At 50.9% G+C, this 25,630-nt stretch overlaps 1 protein-coding gene across 8 annotated transcripts in view; it reads left to right on the forward strand.

The window, feature by feature from the left end:
• Nucleotides 1-2,822: 2,822 nt before the first annotated feature.
• The window catches only part of DVL3 (dishevelled segment polarity protein 3), a 32,081-nt gene continuing 9,273 nt past the window's right edge, over nt 2,823-25,630 (forward strand). For 7 of the 8 annotated variants that reach the window (XM_051626049.1, XM_051626053.1, XM_051626051.1 and 4 more), the window contains exons 1-2: nt 2,823-3,023; nt 22,250-22,319. In XM_051626049.1, the coding sequence (XP_051482009.1) occupies nt 2,857-3,023; nt 22,250-22,319 (237 nt within the window). In that variant the 5' untranslated portion in view covers nt 2,823-2,856. Of the gene's footprint in view, nt 3,024-22,249; nt 22,320-22,700; nt 22,735-25,630 lie in introns of those variants that run through there. The other variant, XM_051626057.1, reaches the window with a different exon arrangement.

The following is a 25,630-nucleotide window of genomic DNA, read 5'->3' on the forward strand; positions in this document are numbered from 1 at the left end:
CATTGCTGAAGTATAGGGTGGGCTTGATGTTGTCTATTGCTTTCAATCAGGTTTATGTTTGGTTGGAAGACTAGAAACGCCTTTCAAAGCAACCTTGGTTTTGTAATTGTTGCTATCCATCTTTTTGAACTGGTAAGCAGTTAAGTACTTTTCATTTTTTCTACAGCTATAGTAGTCAACTTGTCTGACTTCCCATCTGACGTGGATGGATGGATGGATGGATGGATGGATGGATGGATGGATGGATGGATGGATGGATGCCACCTGGTGTTCCCGCATCAAACTCGTAACTGCAGTTAACCACAGTGTGCCTTTTAGAAAAAGATAATAGTTTTATGTTGCTTAAAGGTATAAGTGAAGGAACTCAAGAACACCCACCTCTGCTTTGGGCTGTGCCAAGAAGCACCAAAATGCCTGCAGTCTGTTTACTCTGTAAGGAGAAGCATTGCTATCAGTGCTGCAATGTTTAAAGGTAGATATAAGCCAAGAGGCTGTTCAGAAACTCTTCCATGTGGACCTAGAATGCTCAGCACAATCCCTGCTAATTTCTTTGGCTCTGTTCTTAACCACCATTCATTAAGACCTCTATGAGCAGTTAAATCAGTTTATCAGTTGAGTCTATTGAATCACTTGGCCTGTTTTAAAATAAAGGGTAGCTGTAGCAATGAGATTTTGGCTCCTACCACCCCGGGGGTGTGTGGTGACTCTCCTCTGGGCTGCATGTGCTCCCTTGGGAGCTTGGCACTCCAGAAAATGCCCTTTTGGTAACAAAGGTATCTAACATGTGCAACACAGGCTCTGGGGTGCAACTACAACTGTGCTGGGAGGTGGGCAAGAGTGGGCCCTGCCACTGGTAGCCAAAGACTGTAGTTCTTTCATGTGGGCCCAGCTTTTGGGGCTTTTGAGATTAGCTCTGTCAGTGTTGATGCGGTAAGAAGCAGCTTAAACTAAACTTTTCCATTCCTGACCTGGATTCTTCTTCCCAGGTGCACTGGCTTTTACCACTGAGCTGCACGCATGAGGAAGTGACAATCTTCCAAGGGCTGATGTGGAAATATGTGAGAGCCTTATGCCTCTTACAACTTCTGCTTACCTGAGGTCTTCCCTTGTTTTGTTGTTTTGTTTTTAATTTTGTGTCAGATTCTTCATCCAGTCTAGCAGTGCTGCCCAGGTAATTGCTAGCAGTGCCTACAGGACTCTTTCATGCATGAGGAGGCTATTTAGCTCCTGCCTGCCTGAGGAGCTTGGCTCTGTTCCCTATAATATCTTGCTGGCTCCTGTTCCTATGGCAGGTGCGTCTGATGCTGAGGGCTGGTGATCTAGTCTCATGCCCTGTGCAGGCCCACGGTGTGCTTCTTCCCCTGCATTTGTTCCTTCTGATCCAGGACAGTGCAAGGCGGTTCTTGCCTTCCTGGTGGTGGGTGTTTCCCAAGTTCCATCCATCCCAGCTTTGCCCTCAGCCACTGCTGCAGGAAGCTGCTGATGGAGGCGGTTCCTTGGTGCCTCTTGGGTGCTGGTGAGGTGTCCAGAGGGGAAGCCAGCCAGCTCGAGACTGCTGCAGCACAGAGGCAAGTCCCAGGGGCTGGGGTCACAGTGCTGATGATTGTATGAGTGTGGTAAGTATGGGGAGAGAGAGGATGGGGAGGAAACACAGTGCTAAGGGGCCATTTGAGCTTGTATGTTCACACTTGAAGAGGCCATGATATGTGGAAAGGAGGATGCTCATGAAGAGCAGAGGAGGGAGTCTGCTTGGTGAGGAAATGAGGCTTGGGAACGTGAAGAGACACTGCAGTGTCTAGTGCCTGAGTAATGGGGATCGTTGTTGGATGGTGACAAGGGGTTTGGAGGGAAGCCACAGCTGGAGAGGAACTGGGGTGGGAGGAACTACGCTTCTCTTGTGCAGCAGAGTCCTTGTGTGGAGTGGCCATCAGAGACAGCGTATGGGGAGTCTGAAGGCATCCAGACATGGGAGGACAGGGTAGAAAAAGGATATGCCTCATGTTCTGTAAGCTGTACTCAGGGGGCATGTAGTTGTATGAGGAGCAGGGAAGGCTGGGAGGTGTGTGAGAAAGGAGCAGGGCTGCAGATAGAAGTGGAGGCCTGAGCTGTGTACAGGAAAAGCAGTGGAGGTTGTGGGATGCAGGAACACATGTGGCACTGAGGTGACCATGCGTGTGAGGCAGCATCAGTGCATGTAAGAGGAGATGAAAGCTGAATGGGGAGCCTGGGAGGGCTAGGACTGGGCATGTGGGTGCATGGGGAGCACTAGGCTGTATATAAGGGGGTGTGGATGTAAAGTAAGAACTTAAACCCATCCACAGGTGCTGGGTCCGTGGCCAGGGAGGTGGTGAGGAGGGCGCAGCAGGAGCAGCGGTGCGGGGAAGCGCTGGGGAGAGGGCGGGGTGGGGGTCAGGGCTGCAGGGAGGCAGGCCCAGCTGGGGGGGCTCACATCAGTGCGGGACCCAGCCTGGGGGTGCCCGCTGAGCCGGGATCCGCTCCCGGTCCATCCCAGGGCACCGGCTGCAGTGCAGGTCTGCCCCGGGCGGCAGCCTGGGCCCCGCTGGGAGCTGGGTCCCCGCGGGGCGCCGGTTCCGGTTCCGGTTCCGGCGGGGCCGGGGCGGCGGGCGGGCGGGCTGAGGGGGCGGAGCTGCCGGAGCCCGAGCTTGCGCTCTGGAGCCGGGCGGCGCTGGGACCCGGAGAACAAGGGGCGCGGGGTGCCCGGGCGTGCGGAGGCCGCAGCCGGGCCGAGGCGCCAGAGGGGCCGGGCCGGGGGCCGGGCGGCGGCCGGGGGCAGGGGGCCGCGCCGGGGCGGAGGCGGCGGAGCAGGCGGAGGCCTGGCGGCCGGGCAGGGGCGCCATGGCGGCGGCCGAGACGAAGATCATTTACCACCTGGACGAGCAGGAGACGCCGTACCTGGTGAAGCTGCCGATCCCGGCCGAGCGCGTCACCCTCGGAGACTTCAAGGGCCTCCTCAACCGGCCCAACTACAAGTTCTACTTCAAGTCCATGGACGACGACTTCGGGTGAGCCCCGGCCCGTCGACCGCCGGAGGAGGGGGGGGGGTGCACCCGTGGGCCTCCCTGGGGCGGGGGGGCTGGGCCCGGCTGGGGACCCGCGCTCCGCACCCCGCGGGGGGCTGGGCCGCCCCCTCCCCCGGGCTGTGACCCCCGGCGTGGTGCCCACCGGGGCCGGCGGCCCCTCGTGCCCGGCCTGGGGAGGGGCACCCACCTCCATCCGCCCCCATTGCCCCGGAGGGAGGTGGTGGTGGTACCCCCCTTGTGCCCTGTCTGGGGGGACACCCTTATGTGACCCCTATCCAGGGGTGCGTGCACCTCCACTTACCTCCCCTGGAGAGGTGGTGCTGGTACACCCCATGCGCCTTCTGTGGGGCTGGTGGTCCCTGTGTGAAGCCTCTGGGGACAGCTCCCCCCATTAGCTCAGGGGGAAGTCGTCCCCTGCAAACTTCTCTGTGGGGGAGCTGGTGGTATCCTCCATGCACCTTCTCCAGGGTGGCACTGCTGTGTGTGCCAGAAACACCTCAGAGGTGACCATCGTCCCATCTGAGGGTCACCTTCTCCCCGTGCTCACAATATTTGGGCAGCATCTTGCCTGAGAGGGTATCTCCCACTGCAGCCTACCTTGGGGATGTATAGGGGTGGCATTCCCCTGTGCATCCCACTTGGGATTGTCATTCCCCATCTAAAGGGCTTGGACATCTCTCACTGTGACTGCCTGGGGAGGGTGCCCATTGTTCCCTCCACCAAGAGCATGCAGGGGCAGTATCCCCTCCGTCAGCCCTTCCCAGAGCTGGGTTTGGGGACAGTTTTGTTCTCCTACCATCCATTTTGGGGAGGGCCATCCATTTTGGTGTCTTTGTCCTCCGCCTCTCATCTCTGGGAAGCATGGATAAAGGGGACCAGCTTTCTTCTCCCCTGCCTCTATGGAGAAGGAATGAGAGTTCTCTGGGTGTTGCCTGTCTCTCAGCAAGAGGTGTGTGCAAGACCTCCTGTACCCACACACGTCCCATCCTCAGTGTAAGATGTCCTGTGCTCCATCGATGGGATGGATCTGTATAGAAGAGGGGTGCAGTGCTGCCTTGTATCCCATCTTCTGCAGGGCAGCTCTCAAGTGCTGGTATTTTGGTCACTTCTTTTGTGATACCCTTTGGTTCCTTCAATCATGTGTGGCTGTTTGGACAGTTGTCCTGACTGATTTTCTGGGGACCCCTTTACCTTTGTAAAGTCAGTGACTGTTCTGGGGAGCAAGTATGCTGTGAAGCTGATTCTGTAAGACCCTTTGTCCCCCACTCTGTTTTTGTTAGAGACCTCCTATATCTGACTATCTCTCCTCTGGCCTTTTTGAAACCCCCGTTTCCATCCTGGGAACATAGCTTCTCTTGGCTTGCACAACGCATGACCCTTTACCATTCCTAGCACTTGGTATTTGAAGAGTTGCATGATCCTCCATCCTCTGTTGTTCCTCCCCCATTCCCCCAAGATTTAGTGTTTACAGTAGGTCTTGTGTATGGAGCCTGGGACTGCAGAAAGCTTTCAGTTTCATAGCCTTCCTAGTGTCTTCTCATTGCTACCAATACCTCCCTAGGCTGTGATCTTGGCTCATACCCTACATTGAACAGGGCTGGGCCTGTTCAGGGCTTGGATGGAGATCCATGTGGCTGCCTCAGCAGGGGATGCTCTCCCCTCTGCAGCCAAATTATCCCAATGCCCAGGTTCCCGTTAGCTTGGAAGGTGCCAGCTTTCAGATGAGGCTTAGAATTTGGAGTCGCTCCTTTCACCACAGTCTGGGATGCTTTGCCTCCCCTAAATGCCTCCTGACCCAGTGGAGAGCTTGAGTGCTCAGAAACCTTACCATTCTCTCCTAGGCAAATAGAAGCCTCCAGCCCTCATTTTCCATGAATTTCCTCAGCAGTATCAGTTGTTTGCGGATCGTTTCCTGTCCCTCAGCCGCTGAGCAGCGTTGGGTGCTATGAAACAGCTGCCTCTCCCTGTCTTGGAGGGGACCGTGTTCATTGGTGGGATAAGGGAATTCGCTGTGCATGCTGTTTGTAAACAAATGCTTTGGGATCCTTTGAAATGTTGTTCTTGAAGTGAATTCAAACTTGTCTTGAATGAAACATTGCCATGTGGGTGGGAGAGTGTCTGCGTAGCTATAAACAAAGTTCAGTAATAAATAGCAGTGTCTCGCATTGGGAAAAGGGGTCTGGTGGCAGCAAGGTTCTGTGCTGTGCCTTTTCATCTTCCTCTTGTTTCTTTAAGGCTTCACAAGAGAAGGCAGATGATAGATTAATGAAACTCAACGATAAAGCAGCACAGGGAGTTGCTATGGATGAGAGCAGAGAGAGGGGAAAACCACTCAGGAAGACACAGCAAGTTTAGTTGCGTCAGAAATGTATGGGATGAGTTTTTTGTTGGGACTAATTCAGCTAATTCTTCTGGGAAGAGTGAATCTCTTTGGAAGGAAAGGTGCAGCTGAGAGCGCTTGGAGGCTGCTTGTTGGGCAGCCTTCTTCCTTGGCAAAGTCCTGCATGATGCATTGTGCAGTTGAAGCAGCGCATGACAAGGCCCTGTGTGGGATGGAGGGGAAGAAAGCTTCTTGTGTTGTCTCCATGGATGCCTCTTCAGGAAAGCTGCCTTTGCTCCTTTCCAGAGAGCTGAGGAACATGCTGGTAGTTGGCTGGAGCACAAGGGGGAACAACCAGAGTAGTCCAGCTGCAGTCTTGTCTTTGAGAAGCCCTGGAGTCCCAGGCACTGCTTGAAATAGAAGCATAGAATCATAAAATAGTGTAGGTTGGAAGAGACCTTTAAGATCATTGAGTCTGACTGAAATATTTTGTGATTCTCTGGTAATTGGTGTCAAGGAGAGAGAAAGCCGTTGGTCTGCTGGGAGAGACAGGGATAAAAGGGCAGGAGGCACCTCAGTTGCTTGACTGTAAATGTATGGGCAATTAGTGAAAGCCAGGAGGATGTTAATAATGTCTCTATGTAGAAGCTGTGTGCCAAGGAAGGGCATTGCACTTTCACATCTGTATCCCTTCTGGTCCCTTCCCTCAAGATGCCCTCTACCCAGCATGGGGGATGGCCTGGCTTGTGCTGACAGTTTCTGAACTGAGCTGTTTTTTTTCAGTTGTGCAGTGTCCAGGGTAAAGCCCCTTTGTGAAAGACACAAGCGGTAACAGGGGGATGGCTTTATGGCAGCTGATCAACACGGACATGTGCAGATCTAATGGCTCATGCTTTTCATCAGTAATTGGACCTTTTGCAAGATCCCTGTAGCATAAGACTGGGTTCTTATGTCTTGTTGGGAATGGAGGCATCTTTGTCTTCCAGGATGAGCTGGAGCAAGACATGGTCCAATGTTTCCAAAACTGAATGTTTTTCCCTCTTCCTCCTCTTTCCACGCTGTGGATCTCCAGCCAGGAATTCCCTTCAGTCACCCCATCCCCAAGGCAGTATTACAGCCACAGTCTTGGTGTGTGGGATTTTTCATTCTTTTGTTTATCTTGTTAATATTTGTTTGCTCTGAGAATCTGGGCAGTGATGGAGCAGCTTCAGTGTTTACATCTCCTTCGAAATGTGAACTGAGGCTCCCCTGGGTGGCTGTGGAGTTGTTGGGCTATGCTTGGAGCTAATCCTAGTCAAAGAGCTCAGCCTCAAATTAAGACCCCAGAATGGTGTTGCCTCTAGGTGGGAAGGAGAAGAAATGGTTTCATGCACCCAATTGTGGAGAGAGGAGCTGCAAGCAGCAGGAAGGCTGCAGGGTTTTATTGCCTGGTCTACCCAGCATGTCGTGGGCTACAGCCTGAGCCCAGTGGTGCAGAGCAGAGGCACAGGGTGCAGGTACCTGTGCCCTTGTTGGTTTAGTGTCTTGCTAATCCCAGAACTGAGACGTGGAGGAGCTAAGCAGACTGATGGTGGAAATACACTCTTCTTGGACCTGAGATACTTTGTGTGGATGTCCCCTGCTGTGAAGTGTGGAACTACCCTTAGCCAGTTAACCTTGCCCTCATTAGAGAAAGAAGGGTTTTTTTCTACAGCTTGAGTGCTTGGTCAACAGTTCACAGGTAAGATCTGTGTGCTGGTCAGCAGGAGGGAGCCTTACATCAGTGCAATGCCACGATGGCTTGTGAGATCCATGTTCTCCATCAAGCCACCTGCATGTCTTTTGTGGGGTTTTGAGCAGACTTTTTAATTTATCTCTTTTGTTTTATTTTGTTCCTGATGTGTGAAATGGAAATTCTGTCAGAGCTCCTGTGCCTTGTTTGGTCCACTTGACAACTGGGAACTTCTGGGGCAAGCATTCATGTGGATCTTAGCATGACAGGGCTCTCAGTACTGTTCTTGCAGCACCGTTATGGAACTGTGAATTCTCCTGGGGACTTGTGTGGTTGGGAAGGGAACAGCTGTGCTGGTGGTCCGTGGTAGTTTGTAGTTTGCTGGAATGTGGACGTCAGTGATGTCTGAAGTGTTGCCTCCTGCCTAAGTCCATCATGAGAAATGTACCTGTCTCTGGGCAGCGTGGATCATCTCACCAGCCAGATTGTGTGCATGTCTGCCCAGTAGCTGTGCTACAGGTTTGACTTCTCATCTGGCCAGGTTACAACTCTGAGGATTTTCTTATATCAATTGAAATGTGGTTTCTTTTGACTAATTTTTTGCTTGTAATTGATACCGCTCATTTTCTATCAACTGAGAAGTGTTCCCACGTGGGCAGCTAAAGTTTAATTTAAACTTTTCAAAGCAATTTCAGTTAAATGAGGACAATTTGTGCAGCCAGGTAAGTTCTTAGCACCTGGTGTGAAGTTCTGATTCACCTTTCCATAAATTACGCAGTGCCTGAAACTTCTTCTGCATGTGGAGAAAGCACTTGGGTGATCACTTTGCTTATCTCCACTTGGTCATCTCTCCTGTTGCAGGCTGGGGAGTAGAAAGGCCTTCTTCTTGCAAGGGGACCATCCCTCCCCACCTCACCTGCCTTTTCTGTATTGCCAGGAGAACAGCAGCGATTCGAGGTGCCGCTCCTCCCACTGCTGCTGGTTTCTCCCTTACAGATCTCAATTCCATTCTAACTTCAGAGCTGTGGTGAGTGATTCCTAGGTCTCAACTGTCAAGTAAAATTGGTATCCAACTAATCACTAGCCTGGTATCTAATCCAGACCTGCTTAATTATCACCTGCTCTCCAACACTGGGTGCGAGGCAGTGATTAGGGCAATGCTCTGGAGGCAGAACAAAGCGGGCGCTGCTGGAATTACCAGTGCAGGGGTCAGATGCCGTTGGTATTTGGCGACCTCATCTCCTGCACATGTGCATGGGGAAACGCGTTGATGCTCACTGAAAGGCTGAGTGATTTATTTTTATTGCAGGGTCTTTTTGAAATTGATGCCAGCAGTGACTGTCCTTCTGGTTTGAAGTGTTTGGAGCTGGGGAAGAGATCCTAAACTTAATAAGCAGTGTCGGTCCCTAAGCAGTGGTGAGCTGCTGGCATGGTTCCCCTGCCTTTCCTTCCAGCTCTTTGTAGTGTGAGTTGGGGGAGTGGTTTTATTTTGATTTTTGTAACTTTGTGTTTTAAATTTTGAATTGGGAACTCCGCTGTCTGCAGAAGACCTTTGCCTGTCCCATGCCTCTGGTGAATAGTGCTTCCATGTCAGCATGGATTTCATGCAGGGAGAGGTTGGCAAGAGGTCTGTGAACAAAAGGGACTCCAAAAGTACCTGCAACTCCCTTGCAACATACACCCTTTATGGTGCTTCTGACAGCAGTGGTCTGGTTGTGAGATGGCCATCACTTTTCTTCATCTTCTGGCCAATCCTGGTCCTTTCCATGCAGAGCGCAACACTTAACCATGTGAGAGGCCACAGCACCCCATCTCTTGTCCTCTCCAGAGGATGTGTGGTTCCCTGCCTGCTCACGTGAGATGTGCTGCCCCAGAGGTTATTTTTTGGACACTTCGCATGTAGGTTACTGCAGCCTGTGCCTCTGTCTCTTGGACTGCTGAGGATTTGGCAGAGAGCTGCTAACCACTGTCTGCACTTGTGGGAAGTTCCTGTAATGCTGCCTGTGCTAGGGGGTGGCCCATTGACACTGGAGCTGATCTTGGCTCTAGTAGCTGCTGAAGGCTGTTTCCAAGTGTCATGGCAGTGGTGGTGAGGGACCCCAGCAGTGCCAGGGTTGAGGTGCAGATGGAGACGGTCAGTTGATGGTTTTTGCTCCTTCCCGGGGTTGTAATGTCTGTGCCCGGCAGTGTGTGTCCTGCTGTTCAGACCCTGCTGTTACTGACTCTGTAGGTGTCCGGCTTTGTCTGTTGTGGTTGGAATTGTGCTCTGAAGGCCACACTGGATGACAGTCACAGCCTGGTTTCTTTGCCCAGGGGTGGCATTCAGAAAGCCAAGTTAGCCAAATCAGGCTGTAGACCAATTTCCCTAAGGCCTTGTCTGTGCTATGCAAACAATGAAGCTTTACAGCAGCTATTGAACTTGTTTGCAGCTAAAGCTGGTCAGGATTTATTTAGTTTTTTGCTGAGTATATTTTCTCCCAAAATATGGTGTTAATGTCGAAGCCAGCATTTTTCTCGGAGAGGTATTGTTTCCAGTTATGTTTTTGGTGGGAATGTTTCTTATTTTTAAGCCTCTCATCATCTCTGAAAATAAGAGAAAGAAGGGTCAATAGACCTTTGCCCATCCATTAGAATGCAGCTGTTTTGATGACTTGTGTTTTGAAATCACCTAGAGATCTCCGGTCCTCCAGATTCCTGCACAGAGCAAAAACCTACCTCAATGTCTCAGAAATTGCCATGAAGTAAATCTGTGTGCCTTTACTGTCTGTGGCGCAGCTGTGCTCCAACGTGGTTCAGTCTCTGAGGTCAAGGCCAAACACCATTAAAAATGGCTCATAAACCACCATAATCTGGGTCGTGACCCAAACGTTGTTGATTGTTATGGGATGATAGTGGTGTCCCCACTGCTCAGTCTTCTGGTTCTTCCTGAAATACAGCTTTTGAAAGTATCATCTAAAATTTGGCTGTTCCCAAATCCCAGACCTTGGCTTACTTGCAGAGTGGATGCTGGATCTTCTGGGAGATGGGGTAAGAAATTATGTTCCTTCCTACATGGCTTTGGTGAGAGCAGGATGGGCAGCTGGAGAGTCAGCTTAGAAAGGACTCTGAGAAGGAAGACACTGGCTTGCAGGATTGGAGACAGGTGGCTCATGAGCTCCTATGTGCCTTTAGCGCAGGGGCTTCGGTAAGTCCCTCTTCTCCAGCATGCTCCTGACCTCCTTCACCTGTGATTTCCCCACCTGGTCTTTCAGCAGGCATAGATGTCTGGGTCTGCAACTGTGTGGGCTGAACTCTTGAGGGTGGAGATAGTTACCCACCACCATGTGTTTGGGGAGGCTTAGGGATGAAGGGCACTTGGAGTACAAGCAAAGAAGGTCTGGTTTCCCCTGCAATTTTTCTGCTGCACAGATAAACACATCTGGACTGGATAGAGGACTTTGGTCCTCTATCAGAGTGGGCATCAGTTCTTCCATCTAGACTTGAAGGATGTATTTGTAGAGGTGTAGGCAGCAGCATAGTTAAAATTCCTCAAGTCCTTTTTGAGCTCATGATACCTAAAGTGGTGGGAAGCCTCGTGCATGTCTGCATGGCAGTTGTTGAACTGTTCTGAGTTGAAGTTATCTGCTGTAATGAAGTGCTACTCCTCCACCCTTGACTGCATCCAAATAGATATAACAATGTTGTGGTTTAGGGTATTTGATCAGTGTAAAAGCCCACTAAGGAGAGCTGGGCTTGCAGAGACTGTGCCTGCAGGAAATTGCCTTCATGTTGTCCCTCCAGCTTTGCATCATGCTGCACATCTGATGAGACAGCAGTCAGGGCTGTGTGTTTTTGGTGCTTCCTATTGATTTCCTCCTCTCTCCATCCCTTGTTTGTTATTCAGAGCCTGCCCTTCTGACCTATGCTGGATGGATGGTGGTTTTCCAAAAGGGGGATCTGGCACCACGTGACTGTGTTCCTGTTTGTCCCAGTGGTGATGGTTTGTTAGGCAGCAGCTGGCAAGTTAAATAAAACTTAATCCTGCTGGTGCCTGCCATTGGAAATGTTTGCACCAAATCCTTTTGTGAAGGCTTTTTGGACAGCATTGAAGTAAGGTACACATCTGGGAAATAGTCTCATCTCTGTGATTTTGTCTGCTTTGCCTGTGTGCTTATCTACATAATGCCATGGTGGCCCTAGGAGGGTATGTGAACTCTTGGGCTGTGAATATCACTGTCTCCAAGGACTGCATTAGCTTGCAGAGCTGTAGTATTTGTATCCCCCTGAGTCCCTGCTTTGAAGCTCTTGGTTTCACTTGTTTCCGTTGCTGTGTTGTTACTGCTGTAGTGCTAATATTGAGCCTGTCCAGAAATGGACTGGAATTCTCTGGCGGCTTTGGCAGGCAGAGATGCCTGGTACTGACCTTCCTGTGCTGTGTAATCGCAGCGGAGGGTTGGGACTGTTGTGGTGGTTGTATCAATTATTTATTAAAGGTGACATGCCAGAGGCATTGTTTTTCCAGTCACAGCTAGCTATTGAAGGTAGCAGAAGCAACATTTGGGTACCCTGCTTCACTAAGTCCTCTGTGTTGGTTATACCTTCCCTGGGGCATTTCTCTGTGGGTCTTGTTGGCTGAAATTTGCTATCTTGTGAGAACTTGAGGAAAAGAAGATGCAGTGAGCAGTGACCAAATCACTGCAATGGGAGTCTGTCCTTCTGGCCTTGGCTGAAGGAGGGAAGGCTTCCTTGCATGACTTGGAGCAGAGAACTGTTCCTGGGGGAGCTGGCACTGGCTGTTTTGTGGGAAGGCCTTTCCTCTGCTGGTTTTTGACCTGCCCCTAGGGTTTGGAGAGGAATTTATTTGCTACGTGGCTGCCCTGATTGCTGGCAGCTGTCTCTGTGATAGGCTGGGAATTCATTGTCTGGGTAACACAGGCTGTGGGCTTCTCCTTGTTTTCTGATGGCTTGTAGCTCCTGCTACATACAGGCTGGTTCTGAGGACACTGAGGGTCTGTCAGAGGGGTCTCTGTTTTGGGAATTCTGGCTCTGCGTGGATTATCAAAGCAGGGGAGCTGGTGCTAGCGCAGCAGCCTGCCCACTTGCTGCGCTTCAACTTTTTCCCTCGGCATTTCTCTGACCTGCTCTGACCTGCTTAAGATTCACAGTCCTTTTGTGTCTCATATGTGAGCAAACAGGTTGTCCCCTGTGCACTGCACTGCTGCCATTGTTGACAACCAGAGCAGTGTTGGAAGTGTGGTAACAAACCTGGCTTTGTGATCAGCAGGGCAGGGAGGAGGCTGCTGCTGTGCTGGTGGCTGATGGCTGTGTTGGCCCCAGGGCACAGCAGCTTCTCAAACTGAAGCTTTTTTCAGAAGCTGTGATGGATATGCAAACTCCATACTGCTGTTTGCATATGGCTAACTAGCTGTCCCAGTTCACTCTGAGCCCTGCCCAGCTCAACCAGTATTTTAGTGCCATTTGCAGAGATTTGCCTGTGGGCCCAGCTGAAGCTCTGCTGTGCTGGAAGCCCATATGGGGGCTGGATGCACAGAGTCTTGCCGTTGCACTGTCTTAATATGCATTTTTTCTTACTGGTTTTGTAGCTCTGAGAAGGGCGGACCTAGCTGCTCAGCTGAGTCTCTTATGGCAGATCTCCCAGCTCTCTTAGACCCAGAACTGGTCAAGGCACCTTTAGGCCCTGAAGAGCCTCCTGTGAGATGGGTTTTACTTCCAGAGTGAAAATGTTTCATTTCAGCAGAGGCAAAAAGGTGGGTTAGCATGGGAAAACTCTTAAGATTATTCCCTGCCAAGGCACCCTGGAAGCAACAGAACTGTTTTGGGCTGGCAACATCTGCTTCGGCTTAGGATGTGCTCCGAGTTTTCTTGGGGTAGCTCTGACTTACTGGAGAGGTTTGTAACATCTATAGAGGGTGTGCTCATTGAGCCTGATGTGTCTGAGCTGGGTCACACTCATGCAGCACTTGTCTGTGCTTCTGAATCCTCCACACAGAAACATGGGAGCTTACTGCAGCAGCGACTTTGTGTGACTAAAGGAGACATGCTTCATGGGAATTCGGTGTTGGTATCACAAATCATTAGGGAGCTCAAAATCAAGGTCTTTATGTAGCTTGATTTATTGACAGATTCACAGACATGGAAGATGACTCTGTGGCAGGAATAACGTGATGAGTCTTTCTGGGCTGCTGTTGGGAATAGTTAATGTGTAAAGTGACCATTTCAACACCAGCTCATGAGTATTTACAGACTGCAGACAGGTTGTGCTACCTTCCACTGCACTTCTACATCCTTGAAGGACTTGGGAGTTGGCAGCTGAAATTTTGAGACCCTCCACAAGAGGAACATTTCATGTCACATGTGACGGTGACTTGTGGAGGTCTCTGACTGTTATCCAGCCTTTGGTGCAGTTGTCAGAGATGGCAGGTGGGAAGGTTTTGAATGGTATGTGACAGAGTCAGGCCCGGGAGTTCACAGCATGAAAGAAAAACAGCAGGTCTAAGTTAGACTTGGTTCTGCAGAGATGGGGGCTGTTGCTGTAGTAACCCAAAGCACTGTCCTCTTCTAAATTGTGGGGAATCTTACCCTCTTGTTGAAAAGGCTGCTGATCCCTCTGGTATAGAGGCGAGTGAGTCCCTGGTCTTGACTGAGTTCTGTACATGGCACCTCATGGACTAATGCCAGTTATTGTTGTGGTTGGGGTGCTGAAGCAGAAGAGCCTGGCTGCCTGCAGAAAATGCCTTCTAGATTGAGACCATGGCCTGCACCCCATTTCAGTAAATCCCTGACACTGCTAGTGAAGTGATGGTCTCCTGACTGCCTAGATACTGCTTTGTCCAGTGGAACTTCCATCAGGTGTCAGGAGGAGTCCTGTGGGCCAGAGCTTTCATAAAGGAAGGAAAAAGAAGTGTTTTCATTGCTGAAAGTAAACCAGCAGCATGGTGGAGACAACTCACATTTTCTCTGCTTCTTGGCTAATTGGATTTCTTTTAATTTACAGTAATTGATTTGCTCTTGCTTTATGGCTCTCATCTGCTTTCTGGACCTGTAATTGAGTTGTGTACCATTACATGCTTGGTTTGGGTAGGCCTGGAGCATCTTTCTTGTCTCATTTTTCCAGCAGTTGAACAGTACTTGCTTGTTTGCTGGGTGATGGCTGGAAGAGGGCAATCTTGGCTGGCATGGTGAAGGATGCTTGGGTAGGAGATTGCTCGTTGTGTTGTTCAAGGGCCTGGCCCTGTGTCTTGAAAGGAGTTTGGTGAAGATGACTGGTATTAGCTGAAATATATGAAGCATATAAAAGGTCACTAAAAATGTGCTATATTTGCTGTCTCTGTACGGGGAATTTCTTGTACCATCCCCTGCACTGACACCATTGAATGTATCAGACCAGGTGAAACAGCTAGCCTTCTTCCACCTTTGATTGGTTTTATCTACTAGTAGACCAATGTAGGAGCTGATTGTTTAAACCCTTGGTTTTCTCAAACCCTTGGTTCTTCCTAGCTTGCTGACAAATTCCTGAGAATGAAGTGAATAGTTCAGGTTCTGCCGAAAACTATCCTGGGCCCAAAGGTGGGGAACAAAAAGAACATGTGTCCATGTCCTACTGATGGTCAGAAATGGTTCTTATGAATGTTCAGACCCCTCATGCCATCTGCTGCCTCCTGCGTTTTAGGAGTGGAGGGACATAGTGTCACTGTTTGCCTGTTTTTTCAGAGTGCTGCAATAGCCTGGGATCAGGGACAAAGTTCTTCCTTTGTCACCATGCAGCTGTTGTGGCTCTGAAAGGCTCCTCTTTGCATGAGTCTTTCTCATTGTCTTTGGCAAATGTTTTGTGGTGGAACTTAGTTTTGAGCTTTATTAACTCCCTGTTGGTTTTACAGAGGTTCTTTTTATGTCTTATAGACCTAGTCAGCAGAGATGTTGCTGATAGTAGCCCAGCTGGATGCATAGAGTTGGTGCAGTTGTCTAGAGCCTGTTTTCCTTCAAGACCCCTTCCCACCGGGTAGGAGGTTGGGCTGGTTTCCTTGGGAGAATCTTGCGAAAGTTATTTGTGCCAGGAGAGAGTAATGTGAGCTCATTAGTGTCTTGAGGGCAGGACGCGTGTGGAGGCTACTTTGAAATCTCCTGTTGGAGATTTCTCATTAAATACGAATTAATTGTTAACATGGTGAGGGAACTGCACCCCACTCCTCCTCCCCATAGACAGCTGTCTTGGTCTGTGCCTTTCCAGACCTGTTCTGGAGGTGGCTGCCCAGCAGAAAGTTCCTCCAAGAGCAGGAGGCTGGTGCTGTGCAGGGCTGCTGTGATGGCAGCCCGGGACAAGGGGGTGCTGGCGAGCAGACGGCTTTGTGGCAGCTCACTGCTTTCCCAGGTGTGGAAGTCCAAGCTTTCAGAGTTTGTTTCCCACCCTCCCCCTCTTCCCGTTTTCCCCCTCTTCTCTCCTTGCTCTCCCGCTGAGTTGATGCTTTTCCAGGAATGAGCTGTACTGCTGGCCCAGCACATTCCACAGCAGCAGCACTTTCTTGGCAGGAGCCTCGCCTGCTGTTAAGAAAAAGCAGGACTGACTTGGCGTCCCTCAGCTGAGGGCCAGAAAAGGAAGGCCTGGTCCTACCTTCCTCAGGGTGTATGCAGAGCCCTTGGGAACATTGTACCCTTCTCTGTTGTCTGTTGCACATATGCTAATGAACCCAAGCAGTTCTTGGAGCCCTTTAGAACTCCTTGCTGTCATTTTAACCAGCAGAAAGTCCCCAGACATTGCAAAGGAGGCTGTTCCTTTTCTAGACAACCCGGAGAGGGTCTTTGTTCAGCTGAGGCTTCTTTGGGCCTGTTTCCTTGAATACAGGGCCAGCTTTTGGTCACTGCTATGTCTATGGATGCCTCTGTTTCCTGAAGGCCATTTCTGCAGATGTCTAACCTAAAATCTTTATTTCTTACAATGAGTCCTTGCTTGTGTTGGGCCATGCAAGCGCTTAGAGTCATTGAGGAGCTGAAACTGAGCTACCAGAATGAAGATTGTGATTGGGCTTCTGCTGGGAGTTCCCATTTGTCCTGATTTCCAATTCAAAGAGACCAAAAGTGTCACTGAACCTTCAGGGGCCTGGAGAATGCTTCCTTTGATGATGTCGGTAAATGTCCTTCTGGGGGTTGGAAGCATAGCTTGGGCAGGGCAGGATTAATTAGTGTGGAGTAGCCTGCTGCAGTCCCCATGCAGCTTCCTCCTGTGCAGCTTCCTCCTGTGGATGAGGACAGGCCTGTTGAGCTTGTTTGCAGAGCAGTGCTGCAGCCAGATGGTCACTCTGGAGATCAAGGTGGGAGGGGCTGCTGGGGCTCTTGGGCTCCTTCAAAATCAAAGTCTGTAGCTCTGCTTTGATAAGTGCTGCTCCTGGGTGTGCCTGTGAGGTCAGGTAGCTCATTCCTAAATGCCATTCCTTTTCCAGTCTTTGGACTAGATGAGCAGGAGGTCTGTCCTCTGTCATCTCCCACCCAGTGATGCCTGTAGGATTGAGTGCAGTGTCCACCTGGAGCCAAGCATCTCATTGACCAAGGGGGCTGTGGTTGTCCTGGTGTATGTCCAGTGGAGTGATTTGCAGATATGTTGATGAGGGGTACCTGGGGAAAGCAGCTGCCATCTTAGAAGTCTGTTCAACTTCTGCCTGAGTGACCTAGGAAGGGAGGTGGCGGGGGGATGCACAGCAAGCTGTGGGGCACCTGGAGGGGCTGTGGGGCATGAGTTATGACTGTGGTTTAGGAAGGCTGTAGAGATTACAGCCTGAAAATATAAGAGGCTGTTCCCATGGGCATGATGGAGGCCCACTGTGTGTGCTCTCCTGAGGAGAGCAGGTGGTAGATTGAAGTGGGGTGACCTGCTCCCTGACGAACAGGTAAAGCTCCATTGGTTTGTTAGGAGAGCAGAGGTGGCCTCTTGCTTGAATATAGAGCTGGCCTATTGTGTTAGCAGGACAGCTGGTTTGTGCTGCTTGATTCTTAAAAAACACCCCAGGTAAAGACTGTGCTGCAAGGGAGCTGATGTTAACATGGGGTGCACGGGCAAACTGGAGGACAGAACTTCCTCTGGGGAGGTGGGTTTGACAGAGTTAAACCACCCACAAATCTGCATTTCCCTTTTTACCCTGTCCTACAGTGTAAAGGAGCAGTGGAGAACAACCTGTCTGGGGGCTTGGAAGGGAAATTAAATGGGAGAGTGATAATCTGTGTTCACACTTGTAGAGTCCTTCTCACCCCAATGCACTGTGCAATTTGTATGTACTCCTCCTCCTTGTGCAGGAGGTAAAAATACAGTGAAGACCCAAAGAATGTCTTGGCTTACGGAGACAGACAACTCAAATCCTCTAATCCTGTTTGATGTGTGCCATTTGCCTGCAGAGCCCAAGGTCTTGCTGATACATGAGTGTACTCTCTGGTTGGACCTGTAGCCCTTGCAGGGATTGTATCCCTATGGAAAGCACGCATGTCACACCTGGGCTTAGTGTAACAGGCGAGTAACTCCCATCCAAAACCACAACTCTCCTGGTGAAATGGCTGCAGAGCTCATCCCTGTGGCCCCAGCATGTGATCCTGCAGAACGGAGGAGGATTTTGCTCTCACATTTGGATAGTAGCACATGGAGGTGCTTCCTTTTGCTATGCAGCATCATTAATCTATACAATCATTTGGAGACAAGACATCCCTGCCCTAAGGGGTGTGTACTAAAGGTCTTGAAAATGAGATCACATTTCTGGTGTGTAAGTCCCTGAAGCTTGTGCTGCTGGGTAGGAACGTCTCCTCATGGTTTTTGCTGGGTTTTGTTTTCTTTCTTTTTTTTTTTTTTTTTTCCTGGTTCTGTGGGGTGTAGGGGATGGGGGCTGTTAAGGTTGGAGGAGTCACCTACCTAATCAATGCCCTTTTGGGAGGTTGTAATAGACTGTTTTAACATTGAATTTCTGGGCTTTGCAATGTTGGAAAAAATTTGCTGTTTTGTGAAAGTCTTTCCTCTCAATAATTGAACTAAATGAAGGCAAAGATCTTTTTATTATCTGCTTTACCAGATTTTAATGTTTTTAGTGTGAAATTGTCACTGCTCAATTGTCTGCTCAATCGTTTAATCCTAGCCATCAAGCTAGCATGCCTGAGGAGTCCCCTTCCCTCACCTCCCTTCTTGATACTGACTCCCCCCAACTCCAGATTCAGCTTTTCTGATCCCTGCCACGTCCTGGGATTGATTCTTTGTCAATATCCTTCCAATTGCGAGCCCATAGATACACGAGTTGGGGGACAGGACTGCCAGAGACGAGCAGCAATGGCTGCAGAGCTCCAGTCTGCATCCACATCTGAGGTTCAAATCCTCCTGTCGTAGCCTTTGTCAATGCCTCTTGGATTCCTTCTTTTCCTGAGCTCACGGTACTCCCTCCAAGTTCTTTGCTGGGACACCACTGTGGTTAGTGAGTCCTGCTCAGGAGAGACCAGAGCTGGCTGAAGCTGGAAACTCCCTTGTCTCCACAGCCTCTCCCGGGCTGGAGGCCACCGAGGGGAAATGGGGAGGCTGGGAGTGCAGCAGCTGGGCGGGTGACGGCTGTGCAGCCTGGGGTCTCAGACGCGGCACAGCCGTCTCCCAGGCTTGGGTTTTATGGCCTCCTTTCTCTCCTGTGCACACTTTCTTGTTCCCTGCTTTCCCTTCATTCCTAGGACATGACTCTGTGATATAAAATACCCTCTAATTTCCTGAGCTGGGCTGGGTCTCCCTGGAGAAGGCAGTGTCTGCCTGCCTGTCCCTCGCCTGCCTCTGCATCCTTGTTCCAGGCTGCCGGCTGCTCCTGCTGGGAGGGAAGCCGGGAGTGTGGCATCTTCCCAGGCTGTGGGGACAGGGTCTGCTGACTCTTCTGGAGAAGCTGGTGGAAGGATAGGACTGGAGCCGCGTTCCCTCTGCTTTCCTTCCCTGCTTCTGGGACTGCCCCTTCCCCTCCCCCAGCTGCATGGGAGCAGATGTGCTGCTTGTGTCAGCCCTGGCAGCCCCCTCTGCACACCCCAGCCGGGCTTCTGCAGCAGCCAGAGCCTGGTCCCCTCCTCCCCAGCTTGGCCCCGTGTCACTGGGGATGGCGTTGAATCATCCGCCCACTCGGCCTGCCTCCCCTGTAACCCTCCCTCTCTCCTTCCTCCTTCCTCTCTCCCGCAGGTCTCTTTGTTGGAAAATTCAAGGCAGATGAGTGCTGGGGAGCTCTGGACCTGCAGGCCAGGCGATGAGCATGCAGCTTGGCTGCAGCACAGCAGCCGGTCCCTGAAACAGGACAGGGGACAGGGACTGGCCAGTGCTTGGTCTGCTGGGTGATTCCCCACGCAGAGCAGCAGCCCCAAGGGGGCTTAGCCTCTGTAGGCCTGGCCAAGGCTTGGGCTGCCTCTCCATAGCCAAGGGGTTTCCCTGGCCACCATTCTTAGCCATGTTGTGCCCAGCCCCCAGCAGGACTTTAGACATGGGAATATCTGAAACCCAGCTGTCCTGATGGTTGGTAGACTAAAAAGCAGTCTCTTCGAAATCAGCCTTGGGCAGATGTTTTCCCTGGATTGTGCTGAGAAGAAGCCTGATCTCCTGTGTCTGTTCTTTTGGGATTCCCAGGCTCAGACTCCAGTATCTAGGGAGTCTTCTACCCTATCCAGAGGATGGTTTTCTCTCCCAGCATATCCGCAGGAAGGTTTCATCTCATGGCTGCCTCCCCATGCAGCTGCCGAGGAGAAACGTGGCACCGCTCACAGCTCCCCCAGAGGCTGTGTGGCTGGTGGCTTCTGACACAAACCTGCGGTCCTGTTTGTGAAAAGTGTGGCTTGAAGAGAGCGGTGAGAGGTGGGGGAGAAAGGCTACAGCTCCTGGCTGAGGCTGGAGAGGAATGCAGGGCACAAAAAGCTGCGGCAGTGTGAGGGGGTGACAGACGTGAGCAGGGCTGCTGAGATATTCCTGCTCAGCTTGTGCCTGGCTCCAGCACTATCAGTTTTTGCTCTTTAGAGTCTAAATATATAATCCATAGTGTTCTGGCATCTGGGTGATAAACAGCGATAAATAATGTAGTGGCTAGAGAAGGAGGGAGAAAACTGCTCTGGGGTAGAGCTGACCCCTGGGAAGTCTGGGGCAGCAGCAGGGTAATAGGAGTGATGAGGGACCAGCCCTCAGGACAGAGGTAGCTTGTTCTCCATCGGGTATTGCAGTCGAGAGTGGGCAGGGGGGTCTTGGGGGCTGATTTCCTCTGTCTCCACTGAAAGTGGAATAGTTCATTTGTGCTTAGCAATTGGTCACCTGACCCTGCAAATATATCACCCTGTCCCTTCACCCAAAGGCAGGGCTCTGAACAGGCAGCAAGCAGCACTGAAAATTGGCTCTGCCTGAAGTTCTCTCTAGGAATTGGATGAAGTCCAGTCTTCTGGTGACAGTATGAATGGATGCTAGTACAGCCAGGCCAGGGTGCGTGAGTGCGTGTGCTTGGAAGTGAGGAGACAACAACTTGCCTGCAATGGAAAGGGTTGACATGGGCACCAAAGGGAATGGGTCCAGGAAGACTGCCTGTGTTTGACACTCATCCCAGGCTGCAGGGGCTGGCATGGGGCATGCTGAAGAAGCATTAAGGGTTTTAATCCCTCCTTACTGCTCCTTTCCTGCTTTTTCCCACTTCTCCATCTGTGCAAGAGGAATTAATGCACATCATGGCAGTGGATTAGACCACTCAAACCGTGACCACCTCATCTGTGCCTTCTGGGGATGAGTAGTATTTATCCCAGTCCATTTGCTGGCTCTCCAGTTTGGGCAGGGATCCTGAGTGCCAACAAAGACGTGCTGCCTTTTACCCCGTGGGACAGCCCATTGCTGAGCATGTCTGTCACTGGAGCAACCAGTGTGGCTGGCAGGGTGGAGCGAGCCGGCTCCCCAGGTTTTGGTCTTCCAGTGCTGTTCATTTGCCTTCTGCTGGTGCCTTGTGAGCCTTACCATCCTATTTCCAGTGGCAGTTTGGGCAGCTGTTGGCACACCAGGAAGCACAGAGTACCTGTTTCTCCAAGCCCCAGCGCGCTGTCACTCGATGGCAGCGCCTGGGCTGCGTGGCAGGCTGGGGTGATGGGTCACAGCTCCGCGGCCCACGCTTGCTTCCTCTTCGATTCTCCGTGAGTTGGGGGCTGGCTTGGGGGCCCTTCAGAACTGGTGATGGGATCCCACCTCTGTGTGCTCTGTTGGTTCCTTATAACGTACTTTTTATTACATAATTCGCCTTGATTTCACATTAATTCTTTTGTTCTTATTCTGTTGGATTATATTTCCCTCCAAACATAATCTATTCACAGTTGAGTTACAACATAGTCTTGTATAGCATAGTATGTCAAGCTACCTTAGATATAGCTTGGAAGGGGAAATTAATATCACAAACTACTTGTAAGATGTCTGCATTAAATAAGAGAGCTTAGAATGTTGTCATTGAGTAGAAAAGAAAATGAGCTTGTTAAAGGGTATTTTTAAATTAAATTTAATTTATCAAACATGGTACTAATTGAATTGGCAAATTTACAAGTTGCTTTGATTGCAGACTGACTGTGGGAAAAGTATTTAGGTACCCAGTGATATTTAAAATAGAATATGTTTTCTCTCCAAAGAAATCTGATGTTTTTTACTTTTCAGGGAAAGAAAAATTATCCGTGTTCTTTCCACTGTGAGTGCTGGTAATAATGTAGCTGTTTGTGTAATGCAGGAACATGACATTGTGGCACAACTGTAAAGCTGGGTGTTAAAATATTATGTATGTAATTAAAAAGCAAGAGTAAGATTTAGGAAGCAGCATGTTTAATGTGTTTCACTTTCATCTAATAGAAATCTCTGACATTGCTTGTGATTCTTTCAGATCATTATAAAGGGTTTAAATTATGTATTTCTTTAGAAACAAGCAAACTGGTGGAAATACGCATCTGGACTTTTAAATTTTTTTTTTGCTGATTAAAATGTGAATTGGGATAAAACAGCTGGATGCATGTGGAAGAGTTTGCCCTTGTCTTCTCCCCTCCAGCCTGCCAGCCATAGCTGTGGGCACAGGATGGAGCTGTCAGTCCTCTCCCCAAGCCTGCGCAGCCTGTTGTTGGGTGCAAACACCCGCCTGGGAAAGTCTCCATTTCCTCTGGTGTCCTGGACCCAGCTCTGACTGCCTCCTCTCCCCTCTGCAGGGTGGTGAAAGAAGAGATCTCGGATGACAATGCCAAGCTTCCCTGCTTCAACGGCCGGGTGGTGTCGTGGGTAAGCAAGCCCCTTGCTTCGGTGTCTCGCTGCCTCTTTCTGCCCTCTGAAAACCAGCGTTTTGTTGCATAAGTGCCAGCTAAGGCATGGGGACTGCCCTGGGCTCTCGGAGTGCTGACTGCTAACGAGGCCAAGGAGCTGGAATACTGCACTCCAGTCCCTCAGCTGGAGAGGGGGCTGTATGGTGCTGGGTTCCCCGTGCTGGGGAAAATGTGGGATGCCTCTGTGGAGAGCTTGTGGTAACTGATGCCTGGCAGAGATGTGGTGGTCCTGGCCCATCCGCAGCGTAACCCGTGTGCCCCTATGGCAGGGTCAGCTTTCCAAGGAAAGTCCTGCTCCGGTGACTGGCGCAAAGGGCTTAAGTGACTTTAGTGCTGGTGAAGTGGACTGGATTTGACTGCCCTGAAGACTAAAGGTACTGCCTGGGCAGCTGCAGGACAAGCTTCTCCCTCCATTTGTGCCATGCACATGCTCAGTCCCCTGCCCGCATGCCTCCCTCTGCTCCCAAGGGGACCCTCTATTTCTGGGGGGAGAGGGCATTCAGTCTCCAGAGCCCGTCATCCCTTTTCCCCTCTGCTGAGCTGCAGTTTGTGCTGATGGGGGTGCATGGATCTGTGCCAGAAGCAGAACCAAGACCCAAGTGCTTTTTTACAGAGGCAATGAAAATCCACAGCAAATCAGGCTATGTCAGGCCTAATGCTTCTTCTGCCCCTGCACCAAACAGCTAGGCCTCAGCTGGGGGGCCACGGTTTCAGGAAGGAGGGCAAGGGTGACAGGGCTGGGTGGGCACCCTGCTGCCGGGCTGGCTCTGCTGGGATGCTGGTGGGGAGCAGGGTGCAGGGTGGGCTCCTGCCCGAACCCCACAGTGGGAGGAGAGTGTGCTTTGGGCTCCCAGACAAAGAGCTGGCCAGACACCGGCTGTCCTCCCTCTAGTGGTTAGTGGGGCCTTTGGAAAACAGCCTGTCCGACTCAGCCACCATCCCTGTTGCTGCTGCATCTCTCCTGAGACATCTCCCACCCCTTCCTTTCCAGCTGCCTTTTGTTTTCACTTGCCTGATGGGGACTTGCAGAGGCTCTGAACCTTCCCCATTGCTCCTTTTTCACCTGGGGAGCTTTTCTATCTGGTCTATGCCTCCACACAGCTGCTAGCTTTCCTTGCATGAGCTCTGTGGTTGCTCAGTGTTACTGGCACAGGTCCAATGTGGCTTCATTTGGTGTGACCAGGGCACCATGCTGCTGCTCTTCTTGCAGGGAACTTGTGGCTGGAGTTAACACCACAATCGGCTCCTGTGCTTGAAAGGTGACAGTGATCTTGGAGACCTCTATACACAGCTGATGATGCTTTTTTCTATCTCTGCTGAGACCCTCCTTGTCTGCAGGTGGTTTGGGGGCTGTGAGGGGAGCCCTTGCTTTGCTGCTTCTGCCAGACAGGCTGGGATGTGGCTATTTTAGGAACTTGGTACTAATTTTAGCTAGAGGGAAGGATGGGAACTTGGATCCAACTGAGTATTTCCTGACAGTGCAAGAGGCATGAAAAGTGTAGAGTGGTTATCAAAACCTTCCCTGGAGGAAATCCTAGCCTTGGGAGTGTTAGACGAAGGCAACATCAGTTCCCCTGCTTGGGAATAGCCCCTCTCTTCTCCTTACTGCTGTTTGACAGCTGCCTGTGCCTAGTTCCCTCTGTTCAGATCTATTTGCCTGGTCTTGCTATGAGATCTTCAAGCACAGAGCAGTATGTGACTTTTCCCTAGGCAATGCTGACCACTTCCAGCTTTTCTTCTCCCCTGTGCTTCTGGGCAGTGGCTGCCAAAGCATGGATGTGGCCCTCAGGGATTGGGATGTGTCCTGGGAAGACTTGTCACCTGGGAAGGTGCTGGGAGCAGAGCCGGGCATGTGCCTGGGGCTTGCTGGAGCGAGGGAAACTGAACCCAGTGTGAGACAAGAGCTGGTTAGACAGTTGTGAGAGTAGAAGCCGTTTGGCTTGTCCTGGGGCTTGTGGGACGGGCTCTGCAGCTTTTGACACCCCAGGGTGCTCTCTGCCCTGTCTACTGCCTTGACTGTGACTGCTCTTGGCTGCTCTTTCTTCCTTGCCCCAGCTGCATCCCTGTCTCTGTTCCCAGTGTCTCTCTGGCAGCAGATCTCTCTCCCCCTGCCCTAATTATGATATGTGGGGTACATTCCACCCTTTCCCTAATTCTTGAAGGTAGGCAGACCACAGTTCTGTGTTTCATCAGCAATACTGGGAAGCATTCAAGACCTGAGTAAACAGGCTGTGCATCCTATGGATTGGCATCTGCTCTTGCCTCAATGCAAAAGTGGTCTCCTCACCAGCAAGCAGTAGAGCTGGCACTGAGCATTATAGTTTGGGCAGCAGCTATCAGCTTCTTTCCAGCCCATATTTCATGATCCTTCTGCCCTGACCCACAGTGGGACATGCCCCACTTCTGATCAGACCTCCTGTGCTGACTGATGGCTTGGCAGTTGATTCAAGTACACTGACCCTGTCCTGGTCTCCTTGCCTCACTGGGCTGGCTCCAGGCTGACCCACAGCCTGTTTTGTCTGGGGTGGATCAAGGCTCTGGGCCCTGCAGACCCTCCCTGACACCAGGAGGAAGACAGCCCCTCCTGCTCCTGATGCTGTTCAGGGGACAGGCCCAGGACAGACGTGAAAAGCACACTGAAAGGTCATTGAAGATGGAAACTGATCTTCCCTTGCTCAGGGACATTAGCCTGTCTGTGAGGACTTGCTCTCTGGCCAAAAGGGAGCTCCTTTTCTGGGAGCCCTGTCACCTATCTCTGGTAGTTTTTTAATATATCTTGCAAGGAAAAAGGGTTTTTTTGCTTTCCTGCCTGCCCCTGTTTTGATTAGCACTGCCCAGTGCAACTGGAAAGCGAGGAGAGTGTAAACCTGCATAGTGAGTGATGTTGTGGAAACTACTTCCCATTAAGCTCATTTGAGCTGTCCTCTGTTTCATCCCACTTGTGAGCCTGTTTCTCCCAGGTGAGCCTCATTCCCAGAGCCCTGAAATTGGTGCTTTATCTTAGAGCCAGAGGCACAGATGAAGGTGTGCCTAGGCTGCCCCAAAGCATGACTGGTGTAAAGATTTCCTGAGATTTGACCCTTTCTTGAATTTCTGTGCTGGAGAAACTGTTGAGGCTCCCAGAGGTTGGCTGGAGGTTGTGCCCAAGCCAATTAGTTAGGCACAACTTGAAAATTTGCGAAGTACATGTGGAAGCCAAAAAAGAGTTTATTTCAAAGCCAGCCTCAGCCCTGAGCTCTGTTACCCCCAGCACCCATGAACTGGGAAGCT

Source organism: Apus apus, chromosome 8 (assembly GCF_020740795.1).
Source record: "Apus apus isolate bApuApu2 chromosome 8, bApuApu2.pri.cur, whole genome shotgun sequence".
NCBI lineage: Eukaryota > Metazoa > Chordata > Aves > Apodiformes > Apodidae > Apus > Apus apus.